Source organism: Diabrotica undecimpunctata, chromosome 3 (genome assembly GCF_040954645.1).
Source record: "Diabrotica undecimpunctata isolate CICGRU chromosome 3, icDiaUnde3, whole genome shotgun sequence".
In the NCBI taxonomy this organism is placed as follows: domain Eukaryota; kingdom Metazoa; phylum Arthropoda; class Insecta; order Coleoptera; family Chrysomelidae; genus Diabrotica; species Diabrotica undecimpunctata.
The window spans coordinates 45,117,599-45,142,736 of NC_092805.1; the positions used below are offsets into that span (position 1 = coordinate 45,117,599).

The 25,138-nt window shown below is 32.6% G+C and overlaps 1 protein-coding gene and 1 non-coding gene across 2 annotated transcripts; both read right to left on the reverse strand.

Annotated features, from left to right (window-relative positions):
• Positions 1–2,865: 2,865 nt before the first annotated feature.
• On the reverse strand, positions 2,866–3,723 carry LOC140435763 (zinc finger BED domain-containing protein 5-like). Its single transcript, XM_072524483.1, has one exon. The coding sequence runs from the start codon at positions 3,721–3,723 to the stop codon at positions 2,866–2,868; it is 858 nt and encodes a 285-aa protein (XP_072380584.1).
• Positions 3,724–16,497: 12,774 nt separating this feature from the next.
• LOC140437940 (U6 spliceosomal RNA) lies at positions 16,498–16,604 on the reverse strand. The gene has a single exon (XR_011950421.1). It is a non-coding gene; the product is annotated as a U6 spliceosomal RNA (small nuclear RNA).
• Positions 16,605–25,138: the final 8,534 nt, after the last annotated feature.

A 25,138-nucleotide genomic window follows, 5' to 3' on the forward strand; every position in this document is an offset into this window, starting at 1 on the left:
CCCCATGCCCGTGCATTATTAGAAGAACACATGGCTCAATAAAGTCAAAATAAGAAGAATATAGAAGACTGATGGGCCATGAAATAATAAATATAACCGAAGGGGGAGACATAGTAAAATTTATTAAATCACAAAGATATAGGATGGTTTGGACACATACAACAAAGAGAAGAAGACGAACTAATTAGGAAGATAACGAACTGGAAACCAGTAATGAACAGATCAAAAGGAAGACCAAAAATATGATGGAAAGACCAACTACTAGAGGATATATAAAAGATGGAAATTGCAAACTGGATAGAAAATATTTAGGACCGGAGAGAATGGAAACAGAACAAGAGCAGAGCTTGCCATGTCTACTTTTTTTTTTATTATTTTACTCTAGTATGGAGTTTTAGGAAGTCGTTTTCACAAAGGAATTGGTATCTAAACAAGTTGGCATGACGTGGATACAATTATAAATCCCCATGCCAGTGCATTTGTCACAAAAATGTAATTTTTAATGTACATAATGCACATTATTATTTTTACGTTAGTGACAATCCCTACCGTTGTTCAGCATCACCGTAGGTTTAGCATAAACGTCTGGATAGGAGTAGTTGACGATTATCTACTTGGACCTGTCTAATTGCCTGCTCGTTTAAATGGTACTGATTACTTACATTTCCTGTAAAATGTTTTACCTAATTTGCAAGATGATGTGCCTTTAAATTTTCGGCAAAACTACTGCAAGACCAAAGAGGCGGCCCAATTGCTTGTCCAGCAACTTTACCGGATTTGAATCCTTGCGGTTATTGTGTTTGGGGATTCATAAAAATATTTGTTTATTCCATTTTGATACAAAATTGTGCACAACTCTGGCTAAGGATAAAAGATGCTTGCAACGAATTTAGAAATCAACTTTTACAAGAATTTGGCGTTATCTACGTAAAAGTGCAAATTTATGCATAGAGACTAATGGTCATCACGTCAAGAATCTTTTGTAACTATCTACCTTTGATACTTGTTCTTTTGGATTAGTTTCATTCCATCGTAATAAATACTTTGTTTTTAAAAATATTTAAATCAAATGTTTCAGTTTGATGTTTTGCTTCTTTTGCCAAACTTTTTTTATGAATTGTATTGTGCTGCATTTATTGAAACAAAAGATAAGTTATAAAATTAATTAAGTTACCTATTAATCTAACTTTCATGACAAAAAAACTAAAAATTTTCAAATTGATTTTTATAGAAAACGGTGTATCCTACCGACTTAAAGTAGAAGTACCTTTTAGTACTAAAATAGCTGAAAAATGAATAATCTAGCACAGTGGTGCTCAGACTTATACTGCATGGGATCTACGACATAAACTGCAAGCGTCCGAAAATCGACTGCTATACCCTGTTTTTAAACCAAGAGAAGTAATTCAAATTTACCGCACCGCAATGTTTGTTTGTAATTGGTCCAACCTCAGGCACGTTTACTCCACTGTTATGAAATTTTGACACTAATGGCATTTCATAGCTTAATTAAATTATACCGGCGATTTCTTGTGTTTTCTGCGTTATTCTTTTAATTTTTAGATTTTTAGTCTGCTTTTATATAAAAAACAGTTGTTTTTATAACTCTTTAGCGACGTATTAGTATAATATATATTCTTGGATTACCATCGAAGGCCGATATGATCAACCAAAAAAGAAGATGTATTTGGTAACCTTTCTAGTGACTTTCTTGGGTGTGAATATATCTCTTTAGTTTACTCCTCCTGGTTAAAAACAAAGCATAGTAAAAAAATAATTTTGAAAATAAAAAACTTTATTGCGCCTTTATAGTTAATAAAAAGTTGGAACTAAAGTGGGTTCTAAATAAAGTCATGTTTTTCATATTAATTCTATTTGGATGTTGATGCGTGGCACTGCATATCATCCACAAGTATTTCATATGATGGTACGTAATTACCGAGGGCCAAACGCAAGCATGAAGAGAGATGTTCGTCAGTTAGCCGATTACGATATTTTGATTTCACTATCTTCATTTGGGAAAATGCAGACTCACATAAGTATGTTGATCCAAAGAATGCTGTGAACTGCAGAGCTATAATATACCTGCATATTTTTTTTTATACCTGTCTCAAAGACGGATATTTCTCAGACGATATGAAAAACGAAAATTTCGTATCGGTCGCGCTGGATTTAAGATGTATATCCGAAGTTATTTTCAGTACCTCATTTTGGACGGAAATGATCTCCTTATTGAACGTAACGGATATTTTAGTGGCTATTTTTTCCACATCTTGAGAAAATGGAATTAGACATGAATGTTACAATATCTGTCAGTTTTTTAAAATCAGCGAAGCGTCTTTCAAATTCACCATGAAGTGTTTGCAGCTCCGTTTCGTAATAAACATAATTTAAATGAGCGGCTACCCTTTTTTTCAACGATGGAAAGTTGTTTCTGCTAATTTGCTTAATCAATAATTTCAATTTATTGACAAAAGAATGTATTGCGCTCATCATATCGATAATAGTTTTATTTTTACCTTGTAGTTCAAAATTAAGGAAGTTCAAATGATTTGTTAAATCTGTTATAAAAGCCAGATCACTGAGCCATTTTTCGTTTTGAAGTAGATGAGTGTCGTCCCCTCGTTCTTCTAAAAAAGAAATTATTTTGGGAAGTTGCTCCTGGAACCTATCTAAAAATTTTCCACGGCTCAACCACCTAACATCTGCATGCAGAAGTAAATCAGTGTGTTCTGCAGAGTCGCTATCTTCCAATTGCGCTTTAAAAAGACGTCGTTGCAAGCTTCGTGCTCTGATTAAATTCACAATTTTTGTTGTCATCTTCATGATGTCGTCCATATTTAAAATTTTGGAACACAAAACTTGCTAGTGAATGATGCAATGAAATGAAAAAAACGATGGAAAGTCATCGTTAGCTCGACATAATACAACAAGTCCATTGTTAACGCCAGTCATGGATGGTGCAGCATCTGTTGTAATACACACGAGTTTGTAAATCGGTAGCTCGTATTGTTTCACAAAACTTATAAAAACGTTATGTATATCTTCTCCTCGAGTTTTTTCTTTCAGAGGCAGCGTTGTTAACAATTCTTCTTTAGCTAACATGTCAGAAAATACCAACCGAATAAAAATACACAACTGGGCGGTATCAGTCATATCGCTTGACTCGTCAAATTGCAAAGAAAAGTACATACACTTCATAATATCACTTTTAACTTGGCTTTCCAAATCTTTGCCCATGATTTCGATACGTCTAGTAACCGTTGGACGTGATAACTGGACTTCTTTGATGACGGACATAATATCTGTTTTATTTTTGAAGTCCTGAAATAACACATTCGCAGCCTCAATGAATGCTTCCTTCACTACCTCTCCATATTCAAATGGTTTTTTATGTTGTGCCAATATATAAGAAATTTTGAACGACGCAATTGTTGCAGCTACTGATTGTTTAACAGACCTAGTGAACATTGATTGTTCCGTCTTCAAACTACTTTTCAAGTCTTGTACTTTCCGTTTTCTAAACAAACTGTTTTGCGGAAAATCATTTTCATAGTTTTCATGCAAAGTTTTATAATGCCGTTCTAAATTTCCGCGTTTGGACAGAGCAACGGAAGACCGACAAACAAGACAAACACACTTATCTTTCACAATAGTAAACAGGAATTCTTCTTCCCACGCATTATGAAAATGATTTCTTTTACTCTTTTTCGCAGCACTCATATCGAGTTTCAAATATTAATGTAAATAATAAATATATTACAAAAATGTTTTACTAGTAATAACTTACTAATAAATGATTAATGCTTGACTAACAGCAATACAATGCCGATACAGCACACTCCCAGTTTAAATTTATCTGTGAATGCTGATATGCCGAATCAGCATTATCGCAACTTTCGGGTGAAGAGATAGCATCATAATTATTTCGATCATGCACGTGTGGTGAGTCAGGATATTAGGCATTATTTTAGTTTCGTTTATGTGGACTTCTTTTTATTCTTGGGATTTTCAATTTATATTTGTCCATTTTCTAATATTTGCGTCTAATACAGTTCTCGTATTTTCTCCGTGAATCGCGATCGCCTTCAAAAACTTTGGCGATCGACTCTTTGACCACCGCTGATCTAGCAGATGCGTAAAATAAAAGTTATGCCTTAAAAATAACAGTTGACCTACCCAAAACGAACGCCTATGACCGGTAATAGAAATTTGTAATTGATAGAGTCGATTCAACTTTGCAGAATAAATAATTGTGCCAAGTGTTGTGTAGGATTTAAAAAAGTAATTAGAAGGCGCCATCTTCAAAGAGCTTTAGCTCGCTTAGGAAGCATTTTCGGACTAGGTGAATTGGATTAAATTATCTTAAAATTATCTGAGGAATCTCCGGTCTTCATTTTGTCAGGAGAGTTTCTGGACACCCTCTTATCTATGTATAAAGATGAATGCAAATAAAAAATATACTAAAACATAATAAAATCCATTCGTATTCAACATTGAGTTTAAGAAATAATTAGGTAATTGAATGTAAACCATTTGTCACAAGAAACATTTTGAGAAATTTCGTAGATGAATACTATTATTATATCTTTAATTTTTGTCTTTAAAAGGATGGTTCCATTTATTTTAAAGCATTAGGTGTAGCTCTTCTATCGTCATATTTGTCCATCTACAAAATGTAGAGTTGTGAAGATAGTTTTGGTCGTAGCTTATCGACGTGATCAACCCGACCTAATTTGATGTCAAGGAAAGGGTAATGTCAATACATTGCCTGACTTGGATTTATTTGTTCATTTATTAGACCCAAATAAAATATTTTGTACTTTATCCACATTAAGTCCAGGTTTGTTTGCAGTTAAGTATGTCTCAGTTCTATCAAAATACTTCCCTTTCTGATCATTAATGCCACTTGTAAACAAGGTGATGTCGTCAGCTGAATCAGTCATTAACACGAAACAATAGCTATTTGTATAACAACAAAGCGAAGTGCTATTATTCCTCCCGAGAATAAAGTTTACTGCCCGACGCGTAGCAGAGGGCAGTTATCATTCAAGGGAGAAAAAGGCATTTTACTTCCATGTTATATATATAATTTTTCCACCTTCCTCAAATAACAAGTCATTTTTTCATTTTTAAATAATTTATTTATATAACTAACAAAATTTATCAGAGAACTAAAACTAACAAATGGGTACAGTATAACTGTAATTTCATAATGGCATCCTAAATATGGTTAATTTGTGGTTGGGCAATTATTTATATTAATGTTAAATGGGCAATTTTGAGCAGTGGTTATTTGAATAGCACCAGAAGTGAGAGCTGGAGCCAACGTAGGTTTCGTGATATTTTCACTAACACTTTTGTTATACACTTGGTATCCCCCGAAAGTACTCGTATTTGGCTGATTACAATCTACCTCTTTAACTTCAGTGACTCCCATAATTTCTTCCGAAATTTTTCACTTTTTTGCCAGAGATTGCCCAACATACCTTTCAGCGATATTCGTAGTCTTCCAACCTCCGTGTTGCTTTAAAGCAAGAATATCTGCTTTAGAATTTGCAAATAAACTCGCCGAGGTTCTTCTGAACCTATGTCAGGTAGAATTTACGGCATTAGGCAGTTTTAAAAATTCTGCAATTTTTGTAGGAATTTTAGCAATAGAATTTTTTCCAACCATTTGTTTGATACATTTTCCAGCTCTATAGCAAACAATTTAACGTGGCTGGTCCATTAGGCAGTTTTAAAAATTCTGCAATTTTTGTAGGAATTTTAGCAATAGAATTTTTTCCAACCATTTGTTTGATACATTTTCCAGCTCTATAGCAAACAATTTAACGTGGCTGGTCCATTTTAGGACGTAATGATATAATATATTTCCTATAAATGCCCATATAATTAGGACCATTCCCCGGTAAAGTATTGATTACAAACGTTCTCAGCATATATGTTTTAGTATTTGGTATATTTACTATTAAAATTGAACCTTTATCTTCAACATCTGTAGTGACCATTTTTACGAGCTCGTCACACCTGCATGGTCTTGAAATTCCGAAAATGAAGAGAACCTACAAAAAAAAGAACAAATAATTAAAAAATATTTGTCGACTCTGGGATTCAAACTTGCAATCGCAATAATACAACGAAATATTTTTTTTAACATGCAATAACTTCACATCACTATACTCTGCTTTTTACACTAAACTGTTACACATTTACACTAACTCAAATGGTTTTGTCCTTATGAGTCTTCTCTTTAGTTCAGTGTTATCGAGAAGCTGTGTGTCTTGATGCTGTTTTCTTGATTATTTCGATCACAGTTTCCATACCCAGGTCCTGGTGGAGGTTGCTGTTACGGATATACCAAGGAGCATCAACAATGTTTTTTAGTCCTTTGTTTTGAAATCTCCGGGTAATATGTAGAATAATAGCTTTGGTACAGCCCCAGAGTTGGCACCCATATACCCATACTGGCCTCAGTACTTGCTTGTAGATGGATAATTTATTATGAATTGATAATGTTGAATTTTTTTCAATCAGCCAATACAATTTCTTATATCTAATATCAAGCTCCCCTCTATTCTTTTTGACATAGACTTTCCAGCATAGCTTCGCGTCTAGGGTGATGCCCAAGTATTTTGCTGATGTTGCATAAGGAATTTGGGTATCATTTATTCTGACTGGGAAATTTTCTATTTTTTTATATGTAAAGTTAATATGTGCAGATTTAGTCTCATTTAATTTTATTCGCAATTTTCTGGTCCAGTTGTATCATCTGTATCATATGGTTCAGTTGTATGGCTGTATCATCCGCGAAGGTGGCAATAGTATTTTATTCTAGCTCTAAAATGTCACACGTATACAATAGGTACAGGACCGGACCTAAGACACTCCCTTGTGGCACGCCAGCTTTGATCTCCCTTAAGTCGGTGTACACTTCTTCTTGTTTTACTTTTAGAAATATCTTACCTTTATTAATAAATAATTATATAATATATAATATATTATTATTATAATTGTATGATAATAAAACTGGAGAAGGTTTTGCCTTATTAGCTTTATGTATCTGGTTTTGTCTTTTCAAGAAAGCAATTATTTTGGGTATTTAATATTTACATTTTCTTTTATTTCAAGCATGGTATCGAATATTTGGACCACAATGTAGAGGTTTTAATGTATTTGCTAATATCGAAAAAGTCCAAAAAAAAAAATTTTTTTGAGTAAGTACGAATATGCTTTTCTTCGGCCCATTACTTAAAATGTAAATATGGTTTTTCGAATTTTTTTTTTGGATTTTTGTGGTAATAAAAATTGTACTGTTCATTAACTTGTTCCAAAATAAAATAATATCTTTAAATTCGCTTGAATCAATCATTTTCCAATATTATTTTATATTCTGTAGTTATATATTATGTGTACACACTGTTTTGTATAAAACTTAAGAGGTCGCTGGTTAAATGATAGATAAATAATAACGAAGAAAAATGCAATATTTTGTTTGTAAATAAATTAGCGGAAAATAGCAAATACAACTGTAAATAAATTAAGAAATTAACTGGTCTTACTCTTTATTGTTGTCTGTACAAAGAATATAGACTTACCCTTTGAAATATTGATGTCGTATTCTTAGCCAGAGGAATCTCGTTGGTACCGCGTCGGGACGCCGAGGCTCGATAGCACGAGAACCGATCAAAACTAGGTCCGTTTCGTTCGCTGCCTTGGGATGAAGTTATTTGAGACTTAAGACGGCCATAAAAGAACCCTTTAACCGTTATGTGTGGTCTGTATACCAAGAGGGTACACCAATAAATCAATCTATTTTATTGCGATTTTGAGTGGCGATAATTTAAGTTAATTGTCACGGTAATACGAAACCGTACACTTGTTTCTATATTTGTGACTCAAAATACAAAAGAGAAGCCAAGTTCTCCGTACTTAAAACATAATAAATGAGATTGCCAGTTTTACGAAATAACAGGAAGCAATATATTTTAATAAAGTCGTTAAAATACAGCATTGAATTAGATCACATTATAGTACACTAAGAGAAAAATATTAAATGTAAAAATATGAAAAGAAATAGTACATACTTTCCCAAACACACACTTTAAAACTACTAATCTGTCAATCGACCATAGCATGCTATAAAATTTAAAATCATAAATTCGAAAGCCGGATGAATCTATGAGGTGCAGTCAAATTATTATTGTGAAAATTGTTAAATCAAAATAACAATATACTGTTTTTTACCATTTTACAAAATACAGGGTGTTCTATAAACAAACGTTAAAATGTAAATATACTTACGTAATAGAATATAGTATAGGGCGTCAATAAATTATTTCATCGATGGCATATCATGACGTTACTTTTATTTTTACTGCCTAGGGAGTAAAAGTACTTTATTTTCCTATAATGAGGCCAAGAAATGTATACTTTGGATAGAAAAAGCCTTTGGTGGAAAAACCTTTTATTCCATTGGGCAGATGAACTAAACATTGTGGATGGAGTAAGCTGAAGAGTACTGTAACTATGTTGCGACCTGAAACCGAAACTAAGATAGCATTCAGCGTTCCTTAAGTGCGTAATGTTTATACTAAGGGAATATTATATGTAAATAAAAAGAAGACTTTTGATAAAATTGGTGATTCCCAAATTTTATTTCGAAACCAGTTTTTTTGTCCCCTTGGACAACTTTAATTTTTAATTTATTATTAATGCGAGAAAAAATACCTATAAATTCGAATTTACAAATTAAATAATTTTTATTTATTGGAGAATTCGCTTATTATCTTTATCACAGAAAAGGGAAATTCTAAATCAATAATTATATACCTTATAATTAGCACGTCTTAACCGCTATAAAATAAAATAAAATTGAAACAAGTTTTAGTACTCAAGGTTAAAATATCCATCGATACATAAAAACTGCTATAAAATTTATCTACAGCATCGAAAATTTTTTAAATCATTTGCATACATTTATAATATTTTTATAATAGTTATAATTATAAAAATCAAAATAAATAAAAGTAAATTGAAAAATGGACACATGGAAAAATAACAGAAAAATTAAGGGTCAGAGAGTGAATGGTTGCGACACGTTTTATAAGGGATGACAAAGAAAAGAAATGCCCTAAGAATATTGCAGGCGGAAGAATAATGAAAGCGAAAAAGCGACCAAGAAAGAAAGAGGGACTTCGCAGAAATGAGAACGTCAGACTGGAGATACAAAACAAAGAAACAAAAAAAAAATGGAAAATACAGTGAAATTTGGATAATTCGAACCTAGGGGACCGTTAAAAAAAATTAGAATGATCCAAAAATTCGAATTGAAATATCTACAAAAAACAGTGATACTTACAAAAACATCTGCAAACAATAAAAATCAACACTTTTGCAGATGTTTTCGTTCCTATTCTTGCCCGAATTTTGTCAACCGAAAAGAATGGGCTAACAAAATTTGGCAAAGAATACCAATTAAAACATTTGCAAGCTATAAAAAATGGTCAATTATTGTCATTATGGCAGGTGTTTTCATTGGTAGTTTCGACCAAATCTTAGCCGATAAAAATCGCCCAGTGAGAACGCGTCATTAAAACAATAAAAAACATTTTGTCTCAAAAAATTTATTGAAAATAAGAACATTTGTTACAATTAACAACAAAGAACTTGCATTTCGACTGCCATCGTTTTCTGTCCATCCATTCGTCTCCTTTGATGGCTCTATCTTTCATTATGTGCCGTATATTTTCTTCCCAGGCCTTCCCCTTCTTTTTCTTTGTTGTGGTATGTAATTTAAAGCTTTCTTTGGCCATCTATCTTCATTCATTCGCTTCACGTGACCATACAATACTAGTTGTCTCGTTTCAATTCTGTCTAGACTCTAATATACAGTATTTGTCCTCCTTCTAATATCTTCATTCCTGATATGATCTTTTTTGGATACACCACACGCTCTCCTTAGAAAATCGATTTCTACTACTTCTATTCTTTATCTATCTTTTTTTCGTGATCAGCCAAACTTCTGGCCAATAAGTCATAATAGGCTCTACGAAGGTTCGATAGATTGTCAATTTCGTTTCTTGTCTAATATTTTTAGACCATAGTAGAGAGTTTAGAATATTTACCGCTTTTTTTCCCTGCTGCGTTCTGTTGGCGATGTCTCTTTTGGTAGTGCCTTCTTTAGATATTATACATCCGAGGTATTTATATTCACTGCATGGTTTTGTGTTTCTAATTTCTAACTCTGGATCTTCTTCATCATCTCCTATTTTAAGATACTCTGTCTTTGACATATTCATATCGAGGCCCCATTTTCATATTCTTTCTTTAGTTTTGTAAACATGTAGTCCATGTCTTCCTCATCATTCGCTACGACTACCTGATCATCTGCGAAAAATAAAGTTGTTAGACATTTACCACCGCCTATGTCTATTAACATTTCGGATACGTGTTTTCTCCACTGCTTTAGCGATAATTGAATATCTATTTTAAATAAGGTCGGAGATAGACAACATCCTTGTTTAAGCCCCTTTGTTATTGGAAATGATTCAGATATAAAGTTTCCTTCTTCAACGACACTTCTTCCATTTTTGTTTATATTTGCGATAGCATCCACATACCTTTTACTGAGACATACTTTCGTCAATGTTTAAAACAGTTATTTCAAAGGTACCGTATCATATGCCTTCTCGAAATCCAGAAACAATAGTTGGGTAGATAGATTCCTTGCCTTCCGTTTTTCGATTACCTGCTGCAGAACGAATGTTCCATCAGCGCATGATCTTCCTGCACAAAATCCATTTTGTTCTTCTATGTCTTCGTATTCTGATTCTATTCTTTTTTTTATTATTCGACCGTACAACCTCCCCACTGAGCTCATAACAGTTATTCCCCTATAATTAGAGTATTTGCGTTTATCCCCTTTCTTGAATATTGAGCTGATGTATCCAACATTCCAATCATCAGGGATATTTTGTCCTTTTAAGCAAATGTTAAATAGTTGAACCAACATCTCGTGTAATATTTTTTATTCATACCTTACCAACTCAATTGGGATGTCTCCAGGTTCTGCTACTTTACCGTTTTTCAATCTTTTGAAGGCATAGCTTAACTCTCCGGTTGTTGTAAATTATTTAAAATAATTATTATTTCATAGTGTTTATTTTGTAAAACGACATAATCTAAAAAACACTTTAAATCGTTTAAACTTCAAACGGTTTACATAAGAAAATATAACAATAATCATGGCCTTTTATCTCTTAGTGGAATAATTACCAACACCTGTCTACTGTGTAACACATTGTTTTAATCGTCTACAAATGGCCCTTGGCAAGGTACTAATTAGTTTGATTATATATTTGAACAGACAACAGTAAAAGAAACATTAAGCTTCTATACTTTAAAGCGAAGAATGTCATTTTTTATTTTATCCAATAAAATTTTAAATATCTGGTCACCAAACGTTGTTACATGTTAAAGAAAAAATGGTGTAAGTTTTGTTATACGTTTTGTACGTAAGGTAGAAAAAGTAAATATAATTCAAAATTAACATTTTTTAATTAAAATAAAACATACAAAGTGAAAGATCAAAAGATTAAATATAAAAAAAAGTGTGTAAAAGATTAAAAAAATCTTTCACACACTTCAAAAATACTTCCCTTTTTCATCTTTTAATTTGTCATAAGTGTGTACAAAAACATACCAGTTTTTTCATTTGTTAAAAGATTAAAAGCAGTACATCAAATGATGTTTAAAAATAATAGGCCAACATCTTCTTCTTCTTCTTCTTCTTCTTCTTTATAAGCAATTCTGCTTATTCTTTGGAGAATTAATACCTCTATGGAAGGTTGTCACTCCATCTTTTGCGCGGTCGTCCGATACTTCTTATACCCATTGGTGACTTATCTCTTGCTATTTTAACCACACGGGTCTCCTCCATTCTGTTTATGTGGTTATTCCATTTTTTTTTTCTATTTTGTGTCCATTCATTTATACACTTTACGTTACATTTTCTTCTAATGTCTTTACTTCTCTTTCGATTTCTCAGCGTATTTCCTGTAATTCTTCTCAATACTCTCTTCTCTGCTATTTTCGGTAGCTATCGCGTTGTGGCTGTATCGGGTCTTGTTTCTGAGACATAATGTCAGTATTGGTCTTACACTGAATTTATAAATTCCAGACTTTATCTCAGTGTTAATGTATCTGTTTCGGTATATAGTGTTATTAAGGCATCCTGCCAGTCTATTTGCTTTTTGTACTTGATCTCTCACTTCTTCATCCAAGTCTTTATAGCTGGACAGTATAATTCCCAGGTATTTTATTGCTATTACTTGTTCAATACTGATGCCATCAATTTCTATTTTACATCTGGTTGGTTCTTTGATGACTACTATTCTTTCAGTTTTCTGAGATAAGATTGTCATATTAAATTCTTTTGCCCTTATGTTAAATTTGTGGACCAGTCTCTGCAGACTATCTTCATCTTAGGCTATCAATGTTGCGTCGTCTAGGTAACAGAGTATTTTTATTTCTTTTTTTCCCATTCTGTATACCTTTCTTTCGTTAACGCTTTTGATGATTTCACCCATAATTAAATTGAAGAGCATGGGGTTCAATTAATCCCCTTGTCTTATTCCGCTGTCTATTTCTATAGGTTTTGTAAGTTGTCAATCTATTCTGACTTCCATTTTTTGTTTTGGTAGATGTTTTCAATAGTTTTTATAATATTTAGGCGAACTTCTCTATACAAAAGATGCATTACATCTTTGAGTCTTACTCTGTCAAAGGCTTTCTTTTGGTCAATCAGACACAGAAATGCTGGTCTATTATATTCTAGTGATTTCTCAGTAATTTGCTTTATAACAAATATTGCATCTGTGCAGCTATAACAAATATTGCAGCTTTACACGATCTTCCACTACGAAAAACCTGATGTCTATCTGCTAAACTTATCCTCTAATTTATTAGCACTTGAACAATTTTAAGTTGTTAGTTTTAGGATATTATTTAACAAGTTTATACCTTTGTAGTTTTCTGGCTGTTTTTTATCTCCTTTTTTAAATAGTAGAATTAATTCGCTCGTTCTCCATTCTTCCGGTATTTTATTGTGTTTTATAATTTTATTAATTATTATTGTTAATTGTTCTGTCAGTGCTGCTCCACAATATTTAGTAATTCGTTTGGTATTCGTCTTTACCTGCTGTTTTCTGTTCTTCAGCTTTTCAAGAATTTTCCGAACTTCCTGTATATTTATATTAAGTTCTTTTCTGTGGTAATTTCTGGTGTTTCCGGTTCTAGCGTCGTTTGTTCTTCCTCTGCATATAGCATTTTTAGGTAGAGCTTTTCAATTTTTAAGACTAAAAGCAGACCATCATATGATTAAAAATAATAGGTCAACATAATAGAATCCATTTATGGATATCAACCACAATCTCCTTCTACCTTGTGGAAACCACTTATAGAATAAAACTGTGTCCTTTATTAAAAAAAAAAACTATAAAAACGCTGAGAATCGTCAACTTTTATACAGGGTGTTTAAAAAAAGGTAACCCCCTCGCTAGGGTAGGTAAAAAACTGAAAAATAATTGGGGTTTGCTTAGTAAAAAATTTTTGTAACGCCATCCGTTTTCAAGATACAGGGCGTTAAAGAAAAAAAAATTAACGCATTTTTTACGATTTTGCCGAAACTACTGGCAACATTGTAATGAAATTTTATACGAATATGTTTTGGAAGCTGATAAATCCCATGAATTTGTTTTTATATCTGATTCTCATAGAGGGCGCTAGTTACAAGGATCGTACTAAGTATTATTCAATATAACTTTTTTAAGAGTATAAATATTAATCAAAATTTCAAATAAACTTAAACATTATTGAATTTTACACGAAAAAGGTACTCTTGGTAAAACTCGATACTGTGTACCGTTTTCGGAAAATTTTTATTTGAAAATTATGATTGATTTTACAAAGACCAAGGTTTCAAAACCCTAATTATTGTAGATTTATCATCATAACAATTAATAAATGTCAGATTTCCATGGCACACTTGGAGAAAATAGAGGTATGCCTATTAGAAATTTATCATTACTAACAGCAGCAATTATTACTTCATAATTTTCAAATCAAAATATTCCGAAAACGGTACACAGTATCGAGTTTTACCTAGAGTACCTTTTTCGTGCAAAATTGAATGATGTTTAAGTTTACTTGAAATTTTGATTAATAATTAGGTATACTCTTAAAAAAGTTATATTGACTAATACTTAGTACGATTTGTGTAACTAGCGCCCTCTATGGGAATCAGATATAAAAACAAATTCATGGGATGTATCAGCTTCCAAAACATATTAGTATAAAATTTCATTACAATGTTGCCAGTAGTTTTGGCAAAATCGTAAAAAATGCGTAAAGTTTTTTTTTTCTTCAACGCCCTGTATCTTGAAAACGGATGGCGTTACAAAAATTTTTTACTAAGCAAACCCAAACATTATTTTTCAGTTATTATTTTCAGTTAATTATTTTTCAGTTTTTTACCTACCCTAGAGACGGGGTTACCTTTTTTTGAAACACCCTGTATATAAGTATGCGTTTTTATATAAGTATTTAGGATAAGATTGTATAAGAAACAATGACTAATGAAAAAATGAGTAAAAATTGAAAGATTGGCGAATGGATTTAGTGTCCGCAGTCATATAAACCCAAACATACAACAAGTATGCTTTTTTTTATTGTTACCCTATTTTGCTTATTTAAAGTACGCCTCAGCGTGTTTAAATTTAACTTTTAAAAACGCTTGTGTATTAAAGTTACCATGGCAACATTAACAGCTTTAAATATTGATCTGGCCTGACAGGAGTACATAACTTGTAACGTCAAATAAATAAAATATAAATAAAATATTACTAACAAATATTTAAAATCAGAGGAAATGCTATTCAAATTAATACTACCGACATTCTCGAAAACCAATGGGGTTGTACTTCCATTAATGGCACTTCCAATAATGTTTGAAACATTTTTTTATTGGTAATACGTAATACTCTCTTCAACGTAACCAGTTTCCACAGCTGCTGATTAAAATCCTACTAGTCGTTTAAATTTGATCTATTTTCATGCCACTGTTCGCCATAATCGTAGCGGACATACGTCGAAACGCATGTAACGTGTATTATTCAGTATCATCAAATTTAAGATTCCGTGCATTTTGCAAGAGACATGGTCAAAATATATTAATACCAACTTATTGACTAGTGCACTTCCATTTATCATACCGTAAGAAAACTCGATCTGTACTTACATATTTGGGGCGAATTAATAAATACTTTTTCACCAAACGAATATAATTAATTGCATAGCTATCAGTAACTGTTAAACGTCAAGTCATCATAGTCTTAGATGGTCGGATAGTAACAAGTAATACGCTTCTTTCTTCCTTGATGACATTGAGCGTAAATGGTACAATTCACATCTTCTGCAAGAGCCAAAGATACCGCAAATGGCCACTGCCTTCAAAAATAATAAATACGTAACATCCGGAGCATCTGTAAAAAACTTTCGCAAATCGTCTTCCTTGAATACATACGCCTTCTTGGCCACGTCATTCTTGCTAATTGCCTTCATGAATGCATTTATTTTACAAATGTTTATCCTCATCATACTTTGCAATTTCGTATGGATAACACACTAGTACTGTTTTACATTTTCTAAAGGTAAGCAAGCACAACCCGTTCGTTCATCTGTATTTGTTTCCTTTTGTTCTTCCATCCATTTAATGAACTTGTCGTTTTCTTTACAAGCGTCTTCCAATTTTTACGGCATTAACCGCGATTCTGCTTTACTATTTTAGTAATCAACATTAGAACTCATTTTTTAGCAATATACAACTAGTAATAACAATTATTAATATTATGTGACAGATTGAAATTAATTTTTGTTTTTTTCATTTCCATAACAACGAAAGGTATACTGATGTACATCACAAATTCAATCATTTAACATTATTAGCTCTTATTTCAATTTTTTTAGTAATAATACATGATTTCAAAGTGTCCCAATAAAAAAATAGAGAAAAGTATTCGTGGATAACACTTGCTCTATTTCGAGTACTCCGGTTGCGCCGTCGTGCTTGTATTGTAAAGCCCTCAATATCCACTTATACTTCAATACACTATTTTTAAACGTAAAACTAAAGGTACTGGAATTTAGAAATTATACAGTGTGGAAACTTGTTAATGTCCTTATTTTATAAAATTTAAAAAAATGCTTGGCCTATCAATGTTTAAATTCAAATGTACGCTTTTTAAATATAAATTTCAATGTACAGAATGATTTCACGAAAGTCTAGCATAGTCCATTTTTACATAATATATTTTCACTTTGCGAAGATTTGAAGTTGAACTGTCCCATTGGTTTTGCCACAACAAGTTTCGACCTTCACTTTATGGGTTTTTCAATGGGTAAAGAAACCCATAGAAATTGTACAGTATGGTTGCTGTTAAAAATGTGGAACGCTTCACGATTTTGCGTATTATCCTTGTGCAGGGGCCATGCTAATCTTCTCCGTATCATTCCAATTTTAGCATATGTACCGCCAAAGCGAGTACACAACAAAAATTAAAATCTTTAATACTTACAACCAAAGTATACTACTTAATGGAACAGAAACATGAAAACAGGGTTAATCTGCAACTAAAAAACTACAAACTTTTGTAAACAAATGTTTAAGAAACAGCTTGAAAATGTACTGGCCCAACAGGACAACTAATACAAAACTATGGAAATGAACAAAGCAAACAAGGTCTATACAGTCAAGAAAAAAATAAAAATGGATTGTACATACTTTGAGGAAAGATCGAAGCAACATAACCAGACAAGCACTTGAATACCAACCAGAGGGAAAAAGAAAGAGAGGAAGACCAGACAATAGCTAGAAAAGAACTACAACAAGAGAACACGAAAAAATTTAAATAAGATGAGGTCAAATTAAAAACAAAGTAAGAAATAGAAGAGAATGGAACGAACTAATACACAGTTTATCTAGAGAATAAATAAGAGAAAAGATGCGCTGACCCAGATAGTCAGCAATCTTATACTTTTGGACAAGAAACGCATAAGCCCCCACTACTCCACAGGGAGGAGGTGGAACCAGAGAAAGAGATAACTAGACATTTTGATAAAAAAACTAAATTTCTACGGAATTTGAGGTATTTCTTTGAATTGATTCCAATCTTTCTTATGAAATAGGAAACAACTAGTTAGAGCAAATGATACTGACTCTAGTCACAAAAGCATTGTATGTGGATTACCACAAGGTTCAGTACTGAGTCCTCTACTTTTCCTTATCTTTATAAATGACATCACTAACTTAAAAATCGATGGAAAAATTTTTCTTTTTGCTGATGATACCAGTATTACCTGGAAGAACTCTAATGCTTCATGCAATTATATCTTCTGATCTACTTAAAATAAAAACCTGGTCCGACTCTAATTTACTCTCTTATAACGTGGATAAGACAGTAGCATTATTCTATAAAGGAGCTCTTCAAACCTTGCTTCTTAATAACAGCCAGATCAGTATAATTGATTATGTAAAATTTGGTATTTTTATAGACAGCAACCTTAAATGGACCCTTCATATTGATTTGTTAAGTAAGAAACTAGCCACAGCCTGCTATGCAATAAGATCTGTTTCGAAGGAAATGAATTTAGCATCTTCGAAAATAACATACTTTTCTTTGTTAGCGTCTCATCTTCGATATGGCCTTCCTTTTTGGGGTTCTAGTACAGCTGCCCAATTTGATGTTATTTTTAAATTATAAAAAAAGAGCAATACGGTATCTTTTTGGCCCCATGAAATTGTACAATTTTCATTGACAATAAAGCATATTTCTATTCTATAACTTGACACATGACTATTAATTGGATTTTAGGGAAGATAATAACTGGTGTACTAGATACAATAAAAACAAACTCATTCAACTTCTTATACTAAAATACAATATAAGATCCCCAAAAATAAAAACTTAATAGTAACTTAGTAGTAAAATATAATAGTAACTTTAACAATGACATTTCATAAATAGTTATCATTACTCATTAATTTTTACGATGTTTAGAATACTAAATATCTCTACACAAATAATTGTTTTGTGTTGCCTATTTTCGGCTCATTTAAATTATGGTCATTACTTCATTATTGTGGCTGTAATATTTTAAGCGATTTAACCTTCCATCTTCCTTTTGCATTTAGATATTAGGAATTTAGCATAATGATACATAAGGTCAAAAGATTAACTTTGATCCTCACCAACAATTAAGAATCGCCTCAACTCCTAGTTACCAGGGTAATATATTTCAATTTGCAGATCCTTCTGTTTCGGCCTTATTTGAAATCATTTTTTACATATATACTATTTGGCTTGGAAGTTTTCTTAAATGTGTAATGACAAATTCCACAGAAAATATCAAAAATCCCTTTTTTGGTACCAAAAACCCCTTTCTTGGTACCAAAAACATTGATTTTGATATTTTAGGGCACACTCGTGGGACCAATTTCTTTTATTCTTTGGTACTCAAAAATTAAAAAAAAGTGCCGCCACTCGGAACGAGGAAAATCACTGTTTAAAAGCACCTAGAAACCTTTTTAAAGAAGAAAAATTAAGGCCTTTTTATTCTATAATAATGCGTTTGTCCTTCTCTTTATTCGCAATCTACAGGGTGAGTTTTAAGTGTGGGACATCTCAATTATCTCGGAAATGGCTTGCACGATTTTTAAAGATTTTGGTGTGTAAGAAATATTCTTGTGATTAAGACTGAAGAAAAAAATAGTGCGACCCCCTAAACCATAAACGAGAATGATGGCTTTTTTGCAAAATTTGAAAAATTCTTTTTCTTCTTCTTTTTATGTAGACATGACTCTGTCTTTTTTTCGATGGGCCTCCAGTAAGTTGTCGTTCCATCGTTTTCGTGGTCTTCCACTGATCTTCCAAATGATCGTTCCATTCTACTCTTTTACTTCTTACCTACTTCTTGAAGTTATCCACCTTGCATCTACGTTGTATATCTGAACTTATAGCTCTGTCCAATAGTGTTTTACCATCAATTTTTTTAAGTGTTTTCATCTCTGCTGTTTCTAACATCCTTTTTTGTCCCCTCTGTGTCAGATAGTGTTTCTGCCGCGTATGTCATTATTGGTCTGATGACTGTTTTGTAAATTCTGCCTTTTATTTCTTTACCGATATTTCGTGTTCCATCTGTTTTAAAAAGCTCTGTCTGCCAATGTTCCCTTTTTATATTTTTAACTAAAGTATTCGTTTCATTTCTGATTAATTTATAGTGGTTGTATGCCTATTGTGTTTGTTGTGTTCTGTACTTTAAAAAGGCTTTTTTCTTTTCTTTACATTTTGTCTTCTTTTTTTCACAAGAAATCTTCTCTGATATTCTTTTTCTGTATAAGTATTCCGTATATTCCGTATTTGGTCCTTCGACTCTGATTTTTGTTTGTGTTGGAGCTGGTCGCATGGGTGTAAAGTACTTTATGATGATTCTTATTTTACATTAATACTAGGCTATGGTCGCTACCCATATCAGCTGAAGTTGGGGCATCTTACGTCGATTATTTTTGATGGATGTATATAATATCTGTTCGTTATAACGTAATATATCAGATATTTGTACACGGGTGTTATTGAATGTATATTTATGTTGGTCTTTGTGCTAAGTTCGTTATTCTTTAGAACTTTATCATTAGTTCTCCACTTTCGTTTTTAACATTCTCGTTGTGTTTTTGCTTAATTTAAGGTATTACGGAATTAGCGTTAAAATTCCCCAATATTATCATTTTCCCTCTGACTTGATCTACTACTTGTTGTAATTCGTCATAAAACGTTTTTCTTGTTGTTTGAGGCTTGTTATTGTCTGTGCTGTATACTTTGATAATGTCTTCCTTCTCCATTCTTATCTTTGCTGATAGAATGCTCTCTGATATGTATTGGCACTCCTTGATGTGATTTTGTTACCTTTGGTGTATTGGTAAGGCTACAACTTCTGTGACACTGTTTTCTTTTGCCACTCCACTATAGATAAGCATGTATTCACCTAATTTTAATTGTCGTTTTCCTTTCTTTTTTGTTTTCTATACAGCGCAAATGTCAGCACTTGGGTTATTTCTTGGTCCCTTGAGTTGAGCGATCTGATATTCTATGTAGCAATTCTCATCTGGGTTTTGAATATTTTTCGCTTGTTTTTATTTCTTGCCGTGATCGTCTTCATAGTATCAATTCTGTTCAGAGGTTGTACATTGTTTCTTTGAGCAATATTCGTTTTTTACGATTGGTAGGTTGCTAACCTTGCTAATAATCCTCCACATTTTATCCGGGCTTGGGACCGGCTGTGGTAACCACAGAGCTACTCAATCCAGCTCGCAATTGCCCCAGACAATGTTATTAAAAAGATGGAATAAGCGAAATATTACTGATTTTGAAGTGTAAAAATGCGGAAAACTAGTGCTAGTACACGGTCTATTCAAACGGTTCTAACGCGACTACGTCGGGCTCATACATACTTTCGGCCAGTGAACGTCCCTTATGCGGCCTATGCCTCTTATCGTCATCCATTTGTTAATTGAGTGTACAAAATACCATAAAGAACGATCAATAAACAATCTACCAAACACTATACCATCTCTATTAGAAGAAAACTGTCCAGTAAAAAACTTATTAAATTATCTAAGGTCAATCAATATTTTTTACCAAATCTAAACTTACTGTTAGGCTTAACTCAGACGTACCACTTTCCGACCACATTAGAACCACAAAAAAGTGTTTGTGTGTTGAGAGTATACAATTTGTATGAAATATCGTGGTAGCACTCAGACGGACGACAGACTGTGATCGGTATCAACAACTGTCGTCGTCGGTGGGTGATACGGGTGATACCTTCCACAAAACTATCGCAGATGCTGCCCGTCCTGCGCTCACACGAGCAATTCACTGACCACAAGCCGACCATAGGCACGACATCCCCACCAGCACAGTGACTCCCTAGCCAAAGCGTCATTCACTTTTCTATGCGTGAAGTACCAAGTCGTGCTGGTGGTGATTGTTAAATATTTGTTAAATAGAAATTTTAAATGTTATTAAAAAATACTCTGTTCTGAACCCATGCAGACCTACAATGTTAGAGATAGAGGTTTCGATGGTTACCACGAGTATGGTTACAATACGACTAATACATATCAAGAGAAATCACAGCTGTTTCGCGAACACCGCTATGGTATCCGAACTGACCGACCTGAGATCAGGCATTTCGAGATCTGATCACCAAGAGTTCAACCGGATTGTTCACAAGGAAGTAGTCTTCAAGCATCACTATCTCCAATAGAACCGGATTGCCACATGAGAATCCGGGACAAGCTTTGTCGCCAAGTCAACCGGAGTTTTCACCACTTTCCCAGGAGTCGCTTTTATCTCAAATTTTTGATTGACATCATGTTTATTGTGTAAATATTTCAATAAACATTAAATAATAAAATGGTTTTACTGACATTAGAGCGATTGCGAGGCGTTCGTCAGGAGAAATAATTATCCTCATGGATTTATCTTCTCGTTTTGAATTATCCTTTAACTCTGTTAACAAATAATCGAAAGTACTTTAGCTCATTCAAAAATAATTAAAAAAATTGTCATCATACAGTCTTAAGTGATGATAAAGTTGTTGAAATTGACTTTCTTCTTTATTTTCGATGATAGGATGAACCCAATACAATATATTACGACGACTCCGTCTTTTTTGGCGCAGTAAAAGCCACAACAATGCTTCTTCTTCAAAATTCATCGCTGTACTGTGTGATTTGTGTGGTTCATTTGTGGTTCATTCGACCACAGCACGTCCACAAATTTGTTGGCGGACAGTGGTCGTTTTGATCGACAAGTCAACCACCGTACGACCACTGTTTTGTTGGTGGAAAGTGATACGTCTGAGTTAAGCCTTAAGCTTTGTTTACTGAGTAATGCCGCTAATAACCTTTTGTGGATGCGGCAACTTTGCTTTAATAAAAAAATATTTAAAATTGGAGTCAAATACAAATGACATGAACTGATCAGTGTGAAGTTTAAAAATATAATTAACACTGCAGAATGTCACTTGAATTATTACTTTTTCAAAGTAATTGTTTCCAAGCCTAAACTAACAAAAGATGCGTTTCAAATGAACACGTGTATATTAAAGAACAAAATATTATGAAACAAGTTTCTAAGAGAGGGCAATACAATTTAAATATTTTAAAACCTCTGGAATTACTCTTTTGATAATTATATTTTATTTGAAAATTATTCCACTTCCTCTACAGTCGCTGGCGTCCATTAAAATGGAATGTGAATTATCTTGATAGACCAGTATTGCGTTTCATTATTTAACGAGCCTAAAGTGGGTTTAATTATATACACATATAAAATTCCACAATTTTCTCATTCACGCATAGGTGTGTAACATCACAGTCCGGTCTCTTAAATATTTTAGCGATGCTATTGAGAGTAGTCGATGCATGACTTGTAAAATTATCATCATTAACTTTTTTAATAACACTGTCAAGCACCCAATAATTCTTACCAAAAGAAGGCATTAATGATAATAAAAGTTAGATGGTCCCAAATAGCAAAAAAAACAATAAATTTACCGTCTATAAAACACAATTAAAATTATTGTTATGAGCGGCAGAAATATGGACAATTACATGAGATGAACAAAAAATTTCTTCTTAGAGTGCCGTCTCCCTATAAAGGTTGGCAATCACAATGGCTAATTTTAAAATTGCTGCTCTAAACAAATTAATCGATCTGCATTAATACCAATCACGTAGATTCTTCAATCAAAAATTTTGCCTTTGACCAACATATCTTCTTCTTTTGAGTCTCGAAACTTTATATTGGCTACGCCCAGTTTGGTGACTTAACGCTCAAGGATGTGGGCCCCTCTTGCCCGCCCGTTTTTTGAGTTTTGTCAGTGTGTTTTATTATTTTTTTTTGAGAGCTATCTAAAACAAATAAAATCAATATTAGTAAATATAGTGCCATGCTAAAGGTGAGCGCGTTTTCTTATTTGGATAGAGCTACGATTATCTAGACTTTATTATATGTTTGCTGTTTGGATCTTCTGTGTTTCCATCTATGGTACACATCATACCTTAATATCTTTCGCAGGATCCGGTTTGGTCTTCTAACTCAGCGAATTTTGTTCTGGCTTTTTCCTCCAACATATCCAGTACCCTTATTTTTTAGGTCTCTGAATATAAAGCGTTTACCGCTGGGTAATCTTGCAGCTTCTCTATGGCAGTTGTTGTATACTGCTTGAATCTTCTTTTTTGTTGCTGTGACTTGTGTGTCCCCATGAAAGAGATGTATATATAATTATTGGTTGGTAGTATCATGCTGTTTATCAGTCTTATTTTTGTTTTCATAGTTAATTTACTTCTTCTTTCTATGAGTCCTCTTATTACGGCCATGGTTTTCTGGACTGTTAGCTGTTCTTCTGGGTTATCTGTTCTCTTTTTAAAGATAACTACTTGGGTCTTTTCTGGATTTATTGCTATTTTCTACTGGATACTATATTCGTCTATCGTATCCAGTATCACCTGTACAGTTCTTACAGCCATATCCAGCTTCCTATGTTTTTCCGCGATTGCAGTGTCGTCTGCCTAAAGGCTGATTAGTGTTCCGATTATATATATATATATATATATATATATATATATATATATATATATATATATATATATATATATATATATATATATATATATATATGTATATATATATATATATATATATATATATATATATATAAAAGTTAGAAAAAAGAAGTACCTGTGACTCGTTTATCCAAAATATTTATATATATATATATGTATATATATATATATATATATATATATATATATATATATATATTATTATGATTTACTTTGACTCTTTTGATGTTTATAGATGTAATCTACTTCAATTAATTATTTCATTAATTAAACAAATCAAAACATAAATAAAATATAAATCTCAGGGCTGAATAATCCTATCAATACTTACTTTTGTGGCTTCAAATATTTCTCAGTGGTTTCCTTATAGGAATAGATAAAAGTGAATCAAAATAATACACATATGGATTTCAATTAGAAATTATGAAAATCGTCTATTTTATCAAAACGGAAATCGATATTCAATATTGCAAATTTTATTTATTCCCCTATCTTTATTTCATATAACAATAACAAAAAAAGAATCTTATTTCTATTTGTCTCCAATTTTTTTTAAATGAATAACTGTGAATCTCTCTACTTCTGCTTTACAGAATGTTCTCGATGTTCAATTTTCTTGATATAAAAACAATTTTTATTTATCAAAAAAAGTCAACTACAATGATTTATAATAAACAAAACTGATTGAAATTTTATGATTTTATAATAGTGAAATATGTAGTTCCATATGCCCTGTGGTATTTAATACGAAAAATAATACATTCATATCATAACAGAAAACGACTGACCTTTGCTGATGATTATATATTGTCTTCACCCATAATACGTTTCCTTACTTGCTGGTGTTTCGATCAAAGGAAAACTCGTCCACGTCCCCCAAGAATGTCTCTGCTCCTCTGCTAAATTTTGTTCTCCTTTCCTTTCACTGCTCCGTACTGTACTCGTTCCGGCTTTCTCCTGATGCAATCTTTCAAATTTTTGAATCACTTAACACAATACTGGATATTTTAGACTCAAGAATTTATATCATCTCTCGACTTGGCCTATTACTCGTTCCACGATTTTTTTGATGATGCTTGTAAATTTTAAAACACAAACCGGCCTTTTCCTTTTTTAGTACACTGCACTCAAAACTGGACTTCTCCTTTCAATCGAACAAAATACACTGCTCCACTCTCCTCATTCATTCTCTGACTTCCAAATCGTTCCCCCCACAATTAATTTTTCATCCAATCTAAATCAACTTTCAATCATGTCGCATTATTTACCCAAAACTACCTCTCTCCTTAATCTAAACAAATTTTCAAATTTACGTATCTTTTTGTCTTTGTGGAGTTCCAAGAAAGAAATAAAATTCTTATTCTTATTCTACTTTCTACAACTAATCACGTT

Bases quoted from the DNA above. Each gene is read 5' to 3' on its own strand.
- LOC140435763 (XM_072524483.1), bottom strand. From the start codon at position 3,723: ATGAGTGCTGCGAAAAAGAGTAAAAGAAATCATTTTCATAATGCGTGG.